The following is an 18,783-nucleotide window of genomic DNA, read 5'->3' as shown; positions in this document are numbered from 1 at the left end:
ATCACTTTTGGTTCCGATTATTCTGTTGACCATATTTGTGATATTCAGGCGCCAAATGACATGTTGGAGCATGTTGGAGATAAAAAACAAAATGTGCCCAAAACGTGATATTATGACGTTATACGCCGTTCTGAGACATGTTTGAACTTTCTATCACTTTTGGTTCCGGTAATTCTGTCGACCATATATGTGATATTCAGATGCCAAATGTCACATTGGAGCATGTTGGAGATAAAAAACAAAATGTGCCCAAAACGTGATATTATGACGTTATACGCCGCTCTGAGCCATGTTTGAACTTTCTATCACTTTCGGTTCCGGTAATTCTGTCGACCATATATGTGATATTCAGATGCCAAATATCACATTGGAGCATGTTGGAGATAAAAAACAAAATGTGCCCAAAACATGATATTATGACGTTATACGCCGATCTGAGCCATGTTTGAACTTTCTATCACTTTTGGTTCCGATAATTCTGTTGACCATATTTGTGATATTCAGGCGCCAAATGACATGTTGGAACATGTTGAAGAATAAAAAGAAAATGTGCCCAAAACGTGATATTATGACGTTACACGCCGTTCTGAGCCATGTTTGAACTTTCTATCACTTTTGGTTCCGGTAATTCTGTCGACCATATATGTGATATTCAGATGCCAAATATGACATTGGAGCATGTTGGAGATAAAAAACAAAATGTGCCCAAAACGTGATATTATGACGTTATACGCCGTTCTGAGACATGTTTGAACTTTCTATCACTTTTGGTTCCGGTAATTCTGTCGACCATATATGTGATATTCAGATGCCAAATGTCACATTGGAGCATGTTGAAGATAAAAAACAAAATGTGCTCAAAACGTGATATTATGACGTTATACGCCGTTCTGAGCCATGTTTGAACTTTCTATCACTTTTGGTTCCGGTAATTCTGTCGACCATATATGTGATATTCAGATGCCAAATGTCACATTGGAGCATGTTGAAGATAAAAAACAAAATGTGCCCAAAACGTGATATTATGACGTTATACGCCGTTCTGAGCCATGTTTGAACTTTTTATCACTTTTGGTTCCGATAATTCTGTTCACCATATTTGTGATATTCAGGCGCCAAATGACATGTTGGAGCATGTTGAAGATAAAAAACAAAATGTTCCCAAAACGTGATATTATGGAGTTATACGCCGTTCTGAGCCATGTTTGAACTTTCTATCACTTTCGGTTCCGATAATTCTGTTGACCAAATTTGTGATATTCAGGCGCCAAATGACATGTTGGATCATGTTGAAGAAAAAAAACAAAATGTGCCCAAAACGTGATATTATGACGTTATACGCCGTTCTGAGCCATGTTTGAACTTTCTATCACTTTTGGTTCCGGTAATTCTATCCACCATATTTGTGATATTCAGGGGCCATATGTCGTATTGGAGCATGTTGGAGATAAAAAACAAAATGTGCCCAAAACGTGATATTATGACGTTATACGCCGTTCTGAGCCATGTGTGATCTTTCCATCACTTTTGGTTCCGATAATTCTGTTGACCATATTTGTGATATTCAGGCGCCAAATGATATGTTGGAGCATGTTGGAGATAAAAAACAAAATGTGCCCAAAACGTGATATTGTGACGTTATACGCCGTTCTGAGCCATGTTTGAACTTTCCATCACTTTTGGTTCCGATAATTCTGTTGACCATATTTGTGATAATCAGGCGCCAAATGACATGTTGGAGCATGTTGGAGATAAAAAACAAAATGTGCCCAAAACGTGATATTATGACGTTATACGCCGTTCTGAGCCATGTTTGAACTTTCTATCACTTTTGGTTCCGGTAATTCTGTCGACCATATATGTGATATTCAGATGCCAAATGTCACATTGGAGCATGTTGGAGATAAAAAACAAAATGTGCCCAAAACGTGATATTATGACGTTATACGCCGCTCTGAGCCATGTTTGAACTTTCTATCACTTTCGGTTCCGGTAATTCTGTCGACCATATATGTGATATTCAGATGCCAAATATCACATTGGAGCATGTTGGAGATAAAAAACAAAATGTGCCCAAAACATGATATTATGACGTTATACGCCGATCTGAGCCACGTTTGAACTTTCTATCACTTTTGGTTCCGATAATTCTGTTGACCATATTTGTGACATTCAGGCGCCAAATGACATGTTGGAACATGTTGAAGATTAAAAAGAAAATGTGCCCAAAACGTGATATTATGACGTTATACGCCGTTCTGAGCCATGTTTGAACTTTCTATTACTTTTGGTTCCGGTAATTCTGTCGACCATATATGTGATATTCAGATGCCAAATATGACATTGGAGCATGTTGGAGATAAAAAACAAAATGTGCCCAAAACATGATATTATGACGTTATACGCCGTTCTGAGCCATGTTTGAACTTTCCATCACTTTTGGTTCCGATTATTCTGTTGACCATATTTGTGATATTCAGGCGCCAAATGACATGTTGGAGCATGTTGGAGATAAAAAACAAATGTGCCCAAAACGTGATATTATGACGTTATACGCCGTTCTGAGACATGTTTGAACTTTCTATCACTTTTGGTTCCGATAATTCTGTTGAGTATATTTGTGATATTCAGGCGCCAAATGACATGTTGGAGCATGTTGGAGATAAAAACAAAATGTGCCCAAAACGTGATATTATGACGTTATACGCCGTTCTGAGCCATGTTTGAACTTTCTATCACTTTCGGTTCCGATAATTCTGTTGACCAAATTTGTGATATTCAGGCGCCAAATGATATGTTGGATCATGTTGAAGAAAAAAAACAAAATGTGCCCAAAACGTGATATTATGACGTTATACGCCGTTCTGAGACATGTTTGAACTTTCTATCACTTTTGGTTCCGGTAATTCTGTCGACCATATATGTGATATTCAGATGCCAAATGTCACATTGGAGCATGTTGGAGATAAAAAACAAAATGTGCCCAAAACGTGATATTATGGCGTTATACGCCGTTCTGAGCCATGTTTGAACTTTCTATCACTTTTGGTTCCGGTAATTCTATCCACCATATTTGTGATATTCAGGCACCAAATGTCACATTGGAGCATGTTGGAGATAAAAAACAAAATTTGCCCAAAATGTGATATTATGACGTTATACGCCGTTCTGAGCCATGTTTGAACTTTCTATCACTTTTGGTTCCGGTAATTCTGTCGACCATATATGTGATATTCAGATGCCAAATATCACATTGGAGCATGTTGGAGATAAAAAACAAAATGTGCCCAAAACGTGATATTATGACGTTATACGCCGTTCTGAGCCATGGTTGAACTTTCTATCACTTTTTGTTCCGGTAATTCTGTTGACCATATTTGTGATATTGAGGGGCCAAATGACATGTTGGAGCATGTTGAAGATAAAAAACAAAATGTGCCCAAAACGTGATATTATGGCGTTATACGCCGTTCTGAGCCATGTTTGAACTTCTATCACTTTTGGTTCCGGTAATTCCGTCGACCATATATGTGATATTCAGATGCCAAATGTCACATTGGAGCATGTTGGAGATAAAAAACAGAATGTGCCCAAAACGTGATATTATGACGTTATACGCCGTTCTGAGCCATGTTTGAACTTTCTATCACTTTCGGTTCCGATAATTCTGTTGACCAAATTTGTGATATTCAGGCGCCAAATGACATGTTGGATCATGTTGAAGAAAAAAAACAAAATGTGCCAAAAACGTGATATTATGACGTTATACGCCGTTCTGAGCCATGTTTGAACTTTCTATCACTTTTGGTTCCGGTAATTCTATCCACCATATTTGTGATATTCAGGCACCAAATGTCACATTGGAGCATGTTGGAGATAAAAAACAAAATGTGCCCAAAATGTGATATTATGACGTTATACGCCGTTCTGAGCCATGTTTGAACTTTCTATCACTTTTGGTTCCGGTAATTCTGTCGACCATATATGTGATATTCAGATGCCAAATATCACATTGGAGCATGTTGGAGATAAAAAACAAAATGTGCCCAAAACGTGATATTATGACGTTATACGCCGTTCTGAGCCATGGTTGAACTTTCTATCACTTTTTGTTCCGGTAATTCTGTTGACCATATTTGTGATATTGAGGGGCCATATGTCGTATTGGAGCATGTTGGAGATAAAAAACAAAATGTGCCCAAAACGTGATATTATGACGTTATACTCCGTTCTGAGCCATGTTTGAACTTTCCATCACTTTTGGTTCCGATAATTCTGTTGACCATATTTGTGATATTCAGGCGCCAAATGACATGTTGGAGATAAAAAACAAAATGTGCCCAAAACGTGATATTGTGACGTTATACGCCGTTCTGAGCCATGTTTGAACTTTCCATCACTTTTGGTTCCGATAATTCTGTTGACCATATTTGTGATATTCAGGCGCCAAATGACATGTTGGAGCATGTTGGAGATAAAAAACAAAATGTGCCCAAAACGTAATATTGTTACGTTATACGCCGTTCTGATCCATGTTTGAACTTTCTGTCACTTTTGGTTCCTATAATTCTGTTGACCATATATGTGATATTCAGATGCCAAATGTCACATTGGAGCATGTTGGAGATAAAAAACAAAATGTGCCCAAAACGTGATATTATGACGTTATACGCCGTTCTGAGCCATGTTTGAACTTTCTATCACTTTTGGTTCCGATAATTCTGTTGACCATATTTGTGATATTCAGGGGCCAAATGTCATCTTGGTGCATGTTGGAGATAAAAAACAAAATGTGCCCAAAACGTGATATTATGACGTTATACGCCGTTCATGTTTGAACTTTCCATCAGTTTTGGTTCCGATAATTCTGTAGACCATATTTGTGAAATTCAGGCGCCAAATGACATGTTGGAGCATGTTGAAGATAAAAAACAAAATGTGCCCAAAACATGATATTATGACGTTATACGCCGTTCTGAGCCATGTTTGAACTTTCTATCACTTTTGGTTTCGGTAATTCTGTCGACCATATTTGTGATATTCAGGGGCCAAATGTCATCTTGGTGCATGTTGGAGATAAAAAAGAAAATGTGCCCAAAACGTGATATTATGACGTTATACGCCGTTCTGAGCCATGTTTGAACTTTCTATCACTTTTGGTTCCGATAATTCTGTTGACCATATTTGTGATATTCAGGCGCCAAATGACATATTGGAGCATGTTGGAGATAAAAAACAAAATGCGCCCAAAACGTGATATTATGACGTTATACGCCGTTCTGAGACATGTTTGAACTTTCTATCACTTTTGGTTCCGGTAATTCTGTTGACCATATTTGTGATATTCAGGGGCCAATGTCGTATTGGAGCATGTTGGAGATAAAAAACAAAATGGCCCAAAACATGATATTATGTCGTTATACGCCGCTCTCAGCCATGTTTGAACTTTCTATCACTTTTGGTTCCGATAATTCTGTCCACCATATATGTGATATTCAGGGGCCAAATGTCGTATTGGAGCGTGTTGGAGATAAAAACAAAATGTGCCCAAAACGTGATGTTATGACGTTATACGTCGTTCTGAGCCATATTTGAACTTTCTATCACTTTTGGTTCCGATAATTCTGTCGAACATATATGTGATATTCAGGGGCCAAATGTCATCTTGGAGCATGTTGGAGATAAAAAACAAAATGTGCCCAAAACGTGATATTATGGCGTTATACGCCGTTCTGAGCCATGTTTGAACTTTCTATAACTTTTGGTTCCGATAATTCTGTTGACCATATTTGTGACATTCAGGCGCCAAATGACACGTTGGAGCATGTTGGAGATTTAAAACAAAATGTACCCAAAACGTGATATTATGACGTTATACGCCGTTCTGAGCCATGTTTGAACTTTCTATCACTTTTGGTTCCGGTAATTCTGTTGACCATATTTGTGATATTCAGGGGCAATGTCGTATTGGAGCATGTTGGAGATAAAAAACAAAATGGCCCAAAACATGATATTATGTCGTTATACGCCGCTCTCAGCCATGTTTGAACTTTCTATCACTTTTGGTTCCGATAATTCTGTTGACCATATTTGTGATATTCAGGCGCAAAATGACATGTTGGAGCATGTTGGAGATACGAAACAAAATGTGCCCAAAACGTGATATTATGACGTTATAAGCCGTTCTGAGCCATGTTTAAACTTTCTATCACTTTTGGTTCCGATAATTCTGTTGACCATATTTGTGATATTCAGGCGCCAAATGACATGTTGGAGCATGTTGGAGATAAAAAACAAATGTGCCCAAAACGTGATATTATGACGTTATACGCCGTTCTGAGACATGTTTGAACTTTCTATCACTTTTGGTTCCGATAATTCTGTTGAGTATATTTGTGATATTCAGGCGCCAAATGACATGTTGGAGCATGTTGGAGATAAAAACAAAATGTGCCCAAAACGTGATATTATGACGTTATACGCCGTTCTGAGCCATGTTTGAACTTTCTATCACTTTTGGTTCCGGTAATTCTGTTGACCATATTTGTGATATTCAGGGGCAATGTCGTATTGGAGCATGTTGGAGATAAAAAACAAAATGGCCCAAAACATGATATTATGTCGTTATACGCCGCTCTCAGCCATGTTTGAACTTTCTATCACTTTTGGTTCCGATAATTCTGTTGACCATATTTGTGATATTCAGGCGCAAAATGACATGTTGGAGCATGTTGGAGATACGAAACAAAATGTGCCCAAAACGTGATATTATGACGTTATAAGCCGTTCTGAGCCATGTTTAAACTTTCTATCACTTTTGGTTCCGATAATTCTGTTGACCATATTTGTGATATTCAGGCGCCAAATGACATGTTGGAGCATGTTGGAGATAAAAAACAAAATGTGCTCAAAACGTGATATTATGACGTTATACGCCGTTCTGAGCCATGTTTCAACTTTCTATCACTTTTGGTTCCGATAATTCTGTTGACCATATTTGTGATATTCAGAGGCCAAATGTCATATTGGAGCATTGGAGCATTGGAAAGCATTGGATTTTAATTTATTAAAAACTTCTATAAAAATGTGATTTCTGTTGGTTTCAGTAAATTAATGCTAATTTAAAATTCGCGCCAATGTAAAAATGTTAATTTCCTTTTAATTCTTCCGTCCGACTGACTGATTTGACGGTTTTTTTGACAAGTGAACACGACATAACCTCTAAGAATTTTCTGTGTAATAAATAGAATTGACATGCCTCCAAGTTTTCTTCAAGAATTGAATTCCCTTTTGACGGTAAATACTTGTTAATTAATTAATTATGTTTCTGTTAGATTTTCAATACATGTTTTTAATTCGTAGCGAACAACCTGAAGACGATTATAGAATAATCGAAACCGGTCGTTGTGAACAAAAATTTTTTAAATAAAATTTAATCTTCAGAAATACATTCTGTATTATTTTCACCGATTCATTAACAAAAATGATGTACGTGAAAAATACATTTAAGTTTTTTGCGGCTCAGTGGTGATGTAAATTAACGAACTATATAATAAAGACTTATTTAATTGAATTTTGCGCGAATTGAACTGATAGCTGCAAGGTGAAGTATCAATACTTTAAAGACAATAAACCACCGAAACCGACGAGATATTGCTGTTTATGTTCGATGCGTTGGGTTTATGAAGTTAAACTGAACTATAAATTACCATCTTATAAAAAATTTATAGAAATATTAACGTATGTATTATTGCAAATTAAATATCCAAAGTATATAGTTTATATAGTTAATAGTTTTTATTAAATCATTGAGGTTAAGTAAAGTTCAATGCACCACGTCATAGGAAGTGTTGAGTTGAACTAGACAATCGATCCAATTCTAATGAAAGAATTATATAATCGGTTTATACAATAAAAAAATTGTTTCATTATGTTTTTATTAACTAATTCTACTTTTAAAAAAATTTTCATGTCAAATTCATCATCCTCATCTACTACTAATTTACTACAACTTGAATTGAAGGTGAAAGAAATGCAAACAACAAAATGATGTGTTTAAAAAATACATTTATTATTATTTAATTTTCAAGTATACATTTCTTTTATTATACAATTACATTTTAAAAAATATATATCCATACAGATGAACATCAGGGTTATCGGTCGGAAATTTTTACGTTTCATAAGTAAAACACAAATTTTATAAAACAATTAGTTAACATAAGTATGAACAATAGGGTATCAGATTACATATCAGATTTCTTGAAAAACAAATTTCTAGAAATAACAGGTGTTATTGCAACATAGAATGCGAATTAAGCAGTTTTTATTATTAAATCGCCGAGGTTAAGTAAAGTTCATTGCACCTCACCAACACTTGTTTCAATAAAATATTTTAAACTAAAATAAATATAATTTTTTAAATAAGTTTTTTAACATCGCATTTATTTAATATACTTCATCTATATGAAATTAAACAATTTAAATATAAAATATATAATGAACCTCCAACATACTAATTACAAAAGGTATTAAAATTGTACAATAAAACTATCAAACTTAATAATTATATACTTAAAATTATACATATATTAACATTATTTAACACGTTATACTATAATGACCCCAAGCTAATGTATTAATTCCATTATCACAAATATATCGCTTGGAGTCATTTGGTGAAAGAACCAATTTATTTTGTAATACAGTAAATATACTGTGATTAAAACTTCTAAATAATGTTTGTTTTTTAAATAAAACCGATTTGGAATTTAGACAATCTAAATAATTTTGAAAAGAGATGTGATGTTTAACAACAGCCTTCTTAACGCCTTTGGATTTTTTGGTAATTCGCCCATCAGCCACCCTATTAGCATATACCTTTGACCTCAAACCAACAAATTCGACCATTATGTTTCTACAATTCTCATCTTTCATTTTACCTAACACTGCTTTATTTTGTAAGGGCATGTCAAACCGATTATCGGGACTGTAGTTAGATGTGTTAAATTTATTTAAATTTAATTTCACATCTCTATATATATCATCGGAATTAATTAATACAGTGAAACTATCGGTGTCCATATAGCACAACCGAACGTCCTCGCCATATTTAGGTTTTAAGAAATCATATTAAAAATTATACATTAATAATTTTGAAAGTTTTAAAACAGTAAAACCAACGTATAGAGGTTTATCGTAAACGACATGAAGACGATCCATTTGAATTGCCGAAAACGTTTCTGTGAATACTTTAATATTTTTAAAATTTAATTTTGCGATTAAACTCCGAGCTCCTAAACGAGGTCTACCTGTGGTTTTACCAGTATGCACATCATCCCAACTGGTCACTAATCTTACATCGACTCGCTTATCGACGTTTTCCATTGTCTTGCCGAATACGGAATTGTTCATCAATTTAAAAAAATGTTTTTCAAACGCATTCTTTGCGGTTTGACGTAATTCCGTATTTTTATCGATGTAAGATTTCAACCACGCAGACTGTCTGAACGATAAAACTCTATTAATTTTGCGAACTTTAAGACCGTGAGCAACGGCCTGTTTTAAATTTCTATAATGGATCACATAATTTTTCTTATCAAATAAATTTGGAATTAATCTCGTTTCACTTTCACATCGATTATTGGGGGCAATTAAATTCTCAGCTAAAAACGGGAGATCGTTGTGTAAATCATGTAAATCCTTGGGGTATTCAATATCTACATCTAAAATATATCCGAAATCAGAATTATCAGGTATACTATTAAAATCTAAATTTTGCGTTTCATTTTCAGTCAACCATTTAAAATTGGACACGGGCATAAATTGAGACATCGCCCACCCATACAAATTATTAGCGTCCCAATACATTAAAAAGTTTGACGGTAAATTGGGGTTATAATCATCCGTATATTTATTATTGGCTTTAGCGGACCGTAGCGAGCATTGGGAAATGCCTCCACGGATACCTTTCTTAATAAAATGGACTTGGTCTATATCCGCCAATAATTCTAATTTAATTTTGGTGAATTTCAACAAGGCATCCCAAGAAAGTCCTGGGGCAGTATAATAATGAGCGGAATCTAAATCATAGGTTTTGAAGCAAACTTGTCTGAATTTCTCAAATACATCAGCAAGTAAAAGGACATCAGTTTTTAGATACAAATCCGAATAATCTTTTAAATTTTGACAATTAAATTTTTCCCACACAGTTTGAGCATGGGAATACTGCTCATCGGTTATATCTTCAAATGATAGTTTGTTGAAAAAAGCGCTTTTAGGTGGCAATGACGTTACGTTTAATTTATCGAGTGAATCCATATAACCGTAAGGGAATATTCCTTTCTTGCTCAATAATCTAAACTGATCATTGTGTGGAAAGAATTTACGTATATTTATTAAATCAAATTCTTCAAGGTTACCAGCTAAAGAATCTAATGATGAGGCCATAAACCTAAATGAATCTACAAATCTTAGTTTAAAAACAACATTTTCAACGCGATCTCATTTCATTTGCGTTTTATCGACTAATATCCGTTTACTGAAACTGATGTATTTTTCTTTATTATTAGGTAATACATCAAGCCCATCTTCATCCGCATCAGCCATTTCTTTAATAAATAAATGACAATCGTAACCACTAAAATTATGAAAAAATATTGGAATAAAATTTTGAAGTTGAAAATTTAAATTACAATTTGTATGAGCGGGCCCACGGTACCTACCGCTTATGTGACAATGATCGCGAACCTTAACCTGATCTGAAGTGAAAGGATTTTGGCAAATAAAACAATTTTCAGCCGAATCGAAATTCCGCTGCTCATCGCTCGTTAAAGGTAGCATTGGTTTTACGGTTTTCAAGTATTTATTATAAATAAATTTGACATCATCAATTAATTTAGAGATAAAAACTTGAGGTACATCAGGACCCGTATACGTTTCAAATTTATTGAAATTGGAATCAATGGTGGAAACGATATAGTACGCGAAACTATACGGTTGATGCATCTCAATTTTTTCCGTGAAAGACTTGGAAGAATGTGGCTCACAATGATCGATCGGTTTTAAAATCGATTCAAAGTCGGCGTATATGACAAAGGGGACCATCTGAGTGAATTTATAGCTATTAAACTCTAAAATGTTCTGGGGGGTATATAAACCAAAATAATTCGGTTTTGATTTTAAATTTGTGGAGGGTACAACTGTCTTTGTATGATTACAGTCGTTAATCTGATGTGTAGATAAATGTTCAGCTGATGAAAACCGTGTTAAACATCCATCACAAAGGTGTATAGAATGTCCGTGGTGTGTAACCTGACTTGATATTAGCCTCGAAAGATTTTTAATTAAAACGAAATGTCCTTTCCCGGTTTCATATTGTCACCAAGTACGAATTGAGCGCCGTTCGATCTGCTTGGCCATTGGTCGTCAACCTTACCTACGGATCGGACGGTCGCCAACCAACCACAACGCCCGGTTGATAGGGTTTTACCCAAGGGCGCCTATTTAAGGCGGCCGGGTTTCCATCAGCGGTCAATTCCAACCGAACTCCGAAGCGACAACGATAACAGCGACAACAGCAGCGACAACGATAACAGCGACTACAAGCCAGCACTTCAACCGCCAATTCGAAGACGACCCCTTTCGTCTTAAAAAAACCTTTGAGGGTTTTTTTTTTTGTTGTACATATTTTGTAAATAAATTATTTCGTTTTATTCAACAACTGTTGTTCTTCTTCGGCGCAATCTACCCCCGTAACAATTGGCGCCCAACGTATGGCCCGATAATGCCAAAAGGACCAACAACGAGAAGCCGTTCATTGTCGACACGGCCATATCCGACGAAGGAAGATTTGGCAAGCTCTTCAGAAGAAGAGGGGCCCACCCAACCGATTAAAGAAGAGAAGAAAGGAAAAGAATCCCAAACGCAGAAGATGGGGAAGACCGCCGAAGAACCGAAACAAGACAGTGCGACCGTTCAGACACAGGTTTGCGCCCTGTCAAAGTTATTGGCCGAACATGTCTGCATCCCAAAAGCCGAGCCCCCGTGCTTCACCGGCGATTCCTTGGAGGATCCTGCAGAATTCATCAAGGTAATAAAGACATATTTCACTGACACCGGCATTCCATCAGCGGAACAAACAAAGAAAGCGACCAGTTTTCTTCGAGAAGATGCCGCTGTGTGGTGGAGTGCATTCGATGATTTGGAGATGTCCTTCGCGGAATTTCACCAAGCGCTGTTGGAAAGGTTCAACAGTCCGCAAATATTGGCACAAGTCAACGGCCAATATTTCAGCCGCCATCAGCAGACTAATGAATCGGTGCAGGCGTTTTTGAAACGCAAACACCTGCAAGCCCGTCGTCTGCACCGAAAACCGGACGACGACATTGGAATGATGGTTGCCCTGCTGCTACCTCAGCTACAGCTACCTGTGTCACCGGATTACACCAGGAGGAGTGGAGCCCTTACCGAACCACGTCAACTCCCTCTGCGACGCATCGAGACCGTCCAACAAGAAGCAGCTGCGATCCTTCTTGGGACTGTGTAACTGGCTACGCGGGTTTATTCCACGCTGCGCCGAAGTGTTAACCCCGCTGACAGATCTCTTGCGGGGCCAGAAACAGTTTAAGTGGACAGCTGAAGCCGAGAACGCCTTTCTCGAGATTAAACAGCTACTGAGCCGCCCACTGCAACTTAGACGCCCGGACTTCACTCAACCTTTCGTGCTACAGACCGATGCCAGCGGGAAGGGAATTGCCGCGGTCCTCTACCAAGAACCGGGAAGGAAGATCATCGCATTTGCCAGCGCCAAGTTGTCTCCCACTGAGCAGCGCTACTATGCTAACGAACAGGAATGCTTGGCAGTCGTCTAGGCGATGCGATTTTTCCGACCGTACCTGGAGGACAGAAGATTCACCCTGCGCACCGACAGTAGAGCATTGTTATGGCTTGACACCATGAAGGACCGGAACGCCAAGTTAACCCGGTGGGCGCTCCTTCTTCAGGAATATAAATTTGACGTACAACACGTCCCGGGGGAACAGAACGAACTCCCGGACTTTCTCTCGCGCCAACCCGGGCATGAGCCAACGACCCCTGCGGGTCACACAGCTGACGTCGACCGGATGTTTCTTCCACCATCCGCCGAACAAGAACCAAAAAACGTCCGACCCCACATCGCATGTGTCGAATTCCCTGGGCTAGCAGACGACTTAAAAGACAGTCAACGACGAAATCCCCACAGCCAAAACCTGATTCGTACCCTGGACGGAATCAACGAGGCGGGTCCCGCAAACCCGGCGGAAGCTAGAGTCGCCGCCCAGTATTTAGTGCATGATGGGCTTTTGTGGAGACGACATCCCGATGGTAACCGATTGATCGTGCCACAGGACATGCACGACCAGGTGTTGCACGCCTACCATGACGCGTCCACCGCAGGCCATCCCGGAGCTGAGGAAACCACGAGGGTCATCCTGAGGAAATACTGGTGGCTCGGCGTAGAGGAAGACGTGGCCAGACACGTCCGGGATTGCTGGGCCTGCTCATCGCTCAAGCGGGGACCCCTACAGGAACGGGCTCCATTACGACCACGAGCGCCCACACAACCATGGGAAGTTTTGGCAGTAGACCTCATGGGCCCATACGTGAAAACACGAGATAACAACAGGTTTGTGTTCGTTGTCACCGACCTGTTCAGTCGATGGGTGGAGGCGTTTCCGGCCGCTACCAGCAGCGCTCCGAAAATCATAAATATATCCTGGAGAGTGAGGTGTTTCCCCGGTATGGTTATCCAAAGGCCATTTTATCCGACAACGGGCCTCAGTTTACCAGCGCCAACTGGGACTCCGCGCTGAGACGTTGGGGGTGCCACCACTGGACGACGCCGATACACCACCCTCAGGCCAATCCTGCGGAGAGGAGGATTCAAGAAATAAAGAAATGTATACGGATCCAACTCCAGGGCATAAATCCAACGACCTGGGATCGACACATCAATCGGGCTCTATTCAACGCTCGGTCACGGCGCAACGCGGCGACAAGAGAAACCCCCGCCGCCCTGCTGTTGGGATACGAGTTACCGCGACCTGGGGAATGGTTTCTTGAGGGCCCCCAAGATGGTCAACAGCCAGCGGCAGGACGGGCCGAGAGAAGAAGACGAGCGCACAGGAACGAGCACCGATACCGCCAGCGATACGCTGGGGCTGTACCACCACCCAGGCGGTTCCTGCCAAGGCAGCTCGTAATGGAGCGGGCTCATGTAGCGACGCCGTTTGGTCCTCGTTGGATAGGACCCCACATGGTTATAGAGGAGGCCGGACCTACAACGTACTCGATCCGCAGACACCAGACTGCAGAGCCCAGCAAAGTCCACATCAACGACCTACGTCTGGCTCCTCCACCACATCGACACCCACCTGTGCAGCCCGAACCAGCGCCTTGAGGGAGGGGGTGTCACCAAGTACGAATTGAGCGCCGTTCGATCTGCTTGGCCATTGGTCGTCAACCTTACCTACGGATCGGACGGTCGCCAACCAACCACAACGCCCGGTTGATAGGGTTTTACCCAAGGGCGCCTATTTAAGGCGGCCGGGTTTCCATCAGCGGTCAATTCCAACCGAACTCCGAAGCGACAACAACAGCGACAACGATAACAGCGACAACAAGCCAGCACTTCAACCGCCAATTCGAAGACGACCCCTTTCGTCTTAAAAAAAACCTTTGAGGGTTTTTTTTTTGTTGTACATATTTTGTAAATAAATTATTTCGTTTTATTCAACAACTGTTGTTCTTCTTCGGCGCAATCTATCCCCCGTAACAATATAAGTAAAGTAAATTTATATGAATATCACGTCTTTGTTTGGTAAAATAAATTGGTCCTTCCACTGAATAAGCTTTTGATCCCCTAACTAATTCATAAACATTAATACTTAAATTATTTAATTTTTCCACTTTAACGATATCTCTTACACTAATGGGAAATGTAATCCCTTGTAAATTAACCACTTGGCTATAATAAGGGTAGCTCGAAGTCCGGTCTTGACTATGTTTCGCGGGATGAAGAGCCGCTGTCAAACACCACGCTAGACATGCATCATCTTCATAGTTTTTAATATTGATGCATGCCTTTTTATTAACGATTTCATGGGGTAATTGAATATATGATGACCCGGGAATAGGTTCAAATTTGTTGAGGTTTAACAGGAGGTAAGATATTGAGTGGAAAGCCCACCCAGACCCACGCTCCTGAAACTCCTCACTTTGAGTTAAAATATCGCGAGTCATCTCACCATAAACTTCATTTAACATAGTAGATGGGGTGATAATTTTAAATTTGGTGTTAAAATTTTTCTCTGACGTTATGACTTCCTCGTTACCATCATCATCAAACCCGGACTTAATAAAATTAGCTAATAACTCAATTTGAGCCTTTATCGAACCATTCTCATTGAGATGTTGTCCAATCAGTCTATTAACTGTTTCACAACATTTCAATAGATATGACGGTATATCATCGTCAGATTGAGTACCACTAATTTTATAGCAAACTACCCTATTTTTATAGCAGGACATCATTTTTTCAACATTCTTGTCGATTAATTCAACATGCCGCGTTCGAAGATGGATTTCAAGTGAGGTGAATGATGATAAAAACTCACCACAAACCTCGCACACTGTACCTTTGTTCTTCTTGGCAACTCAAAGTGGTGATGATGTTGAATCTCGACGGCGTTTAGTAGTAGATGATGTTGATGCTGATGATGATGATGATGTGGGAACTTGCGTCTCAATAGTGGATGGCGGTGGCGCTTGTCGTTTAGATATAATTGGCAATCCATGAAGGGATCGTTGATGTGCGGTCAATTTATCTTGCCTCGAAAAATATTTCCCACATATCGAACAATCGAATTGTGTTTGGTTATGTTTTGTTCGTATATGTCGGTTGAGATTTTGTTTTAACGTGAAAGACGCTTGACAATGCTCGCAAATAAACATTTTAGAGTTTGTAACTTTCGGAAATATTAAAGCACTTGGTATAAAAGTTTTTGATAAAATAGGTGAAGCTACTACGATGTTATCACAACCGCGAACGAATGCTATTTGCGTTCCAGTACGTGATGAGCATACTCTAATACTCAAATTACATAAATTAGTATTGGTCGATCAAGGTCAAGTAAAGTTGAAGATTTCAGTATGTGACAGTATACTTCAGATGTACTGTCCGAACGTTGCCGACTAATGCCGAAACACTCCGATCAGAGTAATCGACAGTTTAATCTGTTAATATTCAAATTACATAAATTATTATTGCTACATAATCGCAAATTAAGCAGTTTTTATTAAATAACTGAGGTTAAGTAAAGTTCAATGCACTGTGGCAATCGGCGCGCAGCTGCAATAACGCTGACTAATGGAATTATTGGTACAATAGGTTATTTGCGAACACCCCCCGGACCCCGGAGTAAGGGACTTCCCCCTCTACCCTATAGTATTTGTCACAAGCAGTACTATATCAGGTAAAGATGTTATGAAAGCATGATCGACTTCTGATCAAATTATACCGTCAACGGATGGAATGTTTTACCATTCGGTTTGAAGAAGCTGTGTTATTACAACTGATAAAAACCGGTTGGCCCGATGAAAACTGATCGGTTTCTGATTGAAACAGGTCTGTTTTAATTCATCTATTTTATCCGACCAACCGCGTGAAACACCGATACTTTATTCTTGATCCGTTTGAAGATTGTTGAAAAGCGGTTGAATGGATAAAACAGATTGGTTTCCGATCAAATTATACCGTTAGTGGATGGAATTCTTATAGTTACCGTAGTGGTATTAACAATGTGAATTTAAAAAACTTTTATTTCATTCATGTATATCACTCACATTAAAATTTTATGATAGTGTAAAATCTATTTCAAATAAATTTGTAAATTAATTGAGAGTGAAGGGAATTGAATTAACAGACAAAACAGTTTTTTAATTGAATTTATTGTGGGATAACTAAAAATTAACTTGAATTAAAAATTATCGTCACTTCCAGACTCTCGGAGGATTTAAAAATCCTCCAGGGACTGGTCCTTCAAATACTATCTCACCCCCCTCATGGAGGATGAGGTCTTCCAAATCCTCAATGGTTGTAATAAATATAGCTGCCTACAAATTGATAAGACCGATATATTATTATTAGTGACTAAAAATCTGAAAGAATAGTGATCATTTGTTCATGCAGGAACGCATTTCGAACCTCGAACGCGCATGATCCACTCGGGGGCGTGCGCCCTCTAACGTTATCCGTCACCTTGATCATTATCGATCAATCGTTCGCGCGCGCCAGTTGAATTTAAATGTAAAAAAGGTGGTGAGTGACAATATATATATACGTAAGACAATTTTATCTTTTTATTTTCATATTTCTTAACAAAATTGAAATCAGCACCTCTTCTTAATTACCCAGCTTATTGCTGCGCGTACATTTATGGTCCTTCGAGCCGGATTCGGCATTTTGATTACCGGTTTTTGGGCAAATTTAACGCCTTCTCTTGTCAATCGCCATTTTTCCTCACGCCTTTCTTCACGTTTTTCGTTTTACAAATCTGACTTTTTCATCGTCATCTCAGCAATTAAACCCAACAACTATTTCGTTCAAACCTGAAAATAATAAAACAATTATTAATATCAATATATTTCTCTTGTTTAAAGAAAACCTTTTTGACGTTGCGCGTTGTCAATCCTTCTTTCGGAATATCTACTTTATTCTTTATCTATTCCCCTTGGAATAATTTGGATTTCTTTTACTTCCAAATTTTCTGGAATATTTTTCTTTTAATTTTTTTTCTTAATTCTCCCTTGAGAATCTATTCCCCTTGGAATAATTTTGATTTCTTTTACTTCCAAATTTTCTGGAATATTTTTCTTTTAATTTTTTTTCTTCTTAATTCTTCTTTTAGAATCTATTCCCCTTGGAATAATTTTGATTTTTTTTACTTTGCACATTTCTGGAACGTCTTTCTTTTAGTTTTGCTTCATTCTCCCTTGAGAATTCATTCCCCCTGGAATTTCATTTTTTTTTTCTGGGAATTTATTGCCCTTGCAACTTAAATTCTTACCTCAATATTCTTACAATAGAATATATTATAATTTTCATTTTGATTTCCCCTTTATGGTGTTTCCCCTTGGCTACCTCAATTATCCCCATTCATATTAACTTTCCTAAGTCTCCCTTGAGATGGACAAGCTTACAAAATTAAAGTTACGACGAAGTGTTTTCCAAAATCGTCTTACCGAGGCTCGAGACAGTGGTCAAACTGCTTCCGATGATTCCTCTCTACAACTCATCTTTCTTGAACAAGCCAAACGTGCTGATAAAGCTTACGACGAATTTACAACCATTCACAATCAAATTATAGGACTTATTGAAGAAACGGACTTTGATGATCAAGATGAAATTCACAAAGATGTTGATACGGCCTATTTTACTATAAAAGCTCTCTTTCACAAAATGCAAGAACCCGATGCGGTATAATTGAAGAATAGACATGTCGCTTAAAAATCGCCAATTTTTTTTTTACCGGTGCGAAATCGCTCAAATAAGCCGTTAAAAATAAAAAAAAAGTGCGGAAAAGTTAAAAACCTACCGAAAAATAAGTTTGAAATTTCGATGTGACGTCACGTTTTGTGACGTCACGAACTTTCCTTACGACGTATTTTTCACAACACAATGGTTAAAATTGGTCCGATAAATAATTTGTTCCATATCCACGTGCACAACACGAATAATGTAAG

At 38.4% G+C, this 18,783-nt stretch overlaps 1 protein-coding gene and 1 long non-coding RNA gene across 2 annotated transcripts; both read right to left on the bottom strand.

Moving 5' to 3' along the window:
* Positions 1–9,132: 9,132 nt before the first annotated feature.
* LOC139432098 (uncharacterized) lies at positions 9,133–10,449 on the bottom strand. The gene has a single exon (XM_071200439.1). It carries the CDS (start codon positions 10,447–10,449, stop codon positions 9,133–9,135), a length of 1,317 nt encoding a protein of 438 aa, XP_071056540.1.
* A 6,937-nt stretch (positions 10,450–17,386) lies between these two features.
* Positions 17,387–18,512, bottom strand: LOC139431752 (uncharacterized). Its single transcript, XR_011641826.1, has 3 exons — positions 18,108–18,512; positions 17,706–18,050; positions 17,387–17,649 (listed from the first exon to the last, which is right to left on the bottom strand). It is a non-coding gene; the product is annotated as an uncharacterized lncRNA (long non-coding RNA).
* Positions 18,513–18,783: the final 271 nt, after the last annotated feature.

This window comes from Onthophagus taurus, chromosome 11 (genome assembly GCF_036711975.1).
Source record: "Onthophagus taurus isolate NC chromosome 11, IU_Otau_3.0, whole genome shotgun sequence".
Taxonomy (NCBI): domain Eukaryota; kingdom Metazoa; phylum Arthropoda; class Insecta; order Coleoptera; family Scarabaeidae; genus Onthophagus; species Onthophagus taurus.
Note: the sequence above shows the minus strand (reverse complement) of the source record. Positions and strands in the feature narration are given on the sequence as shown.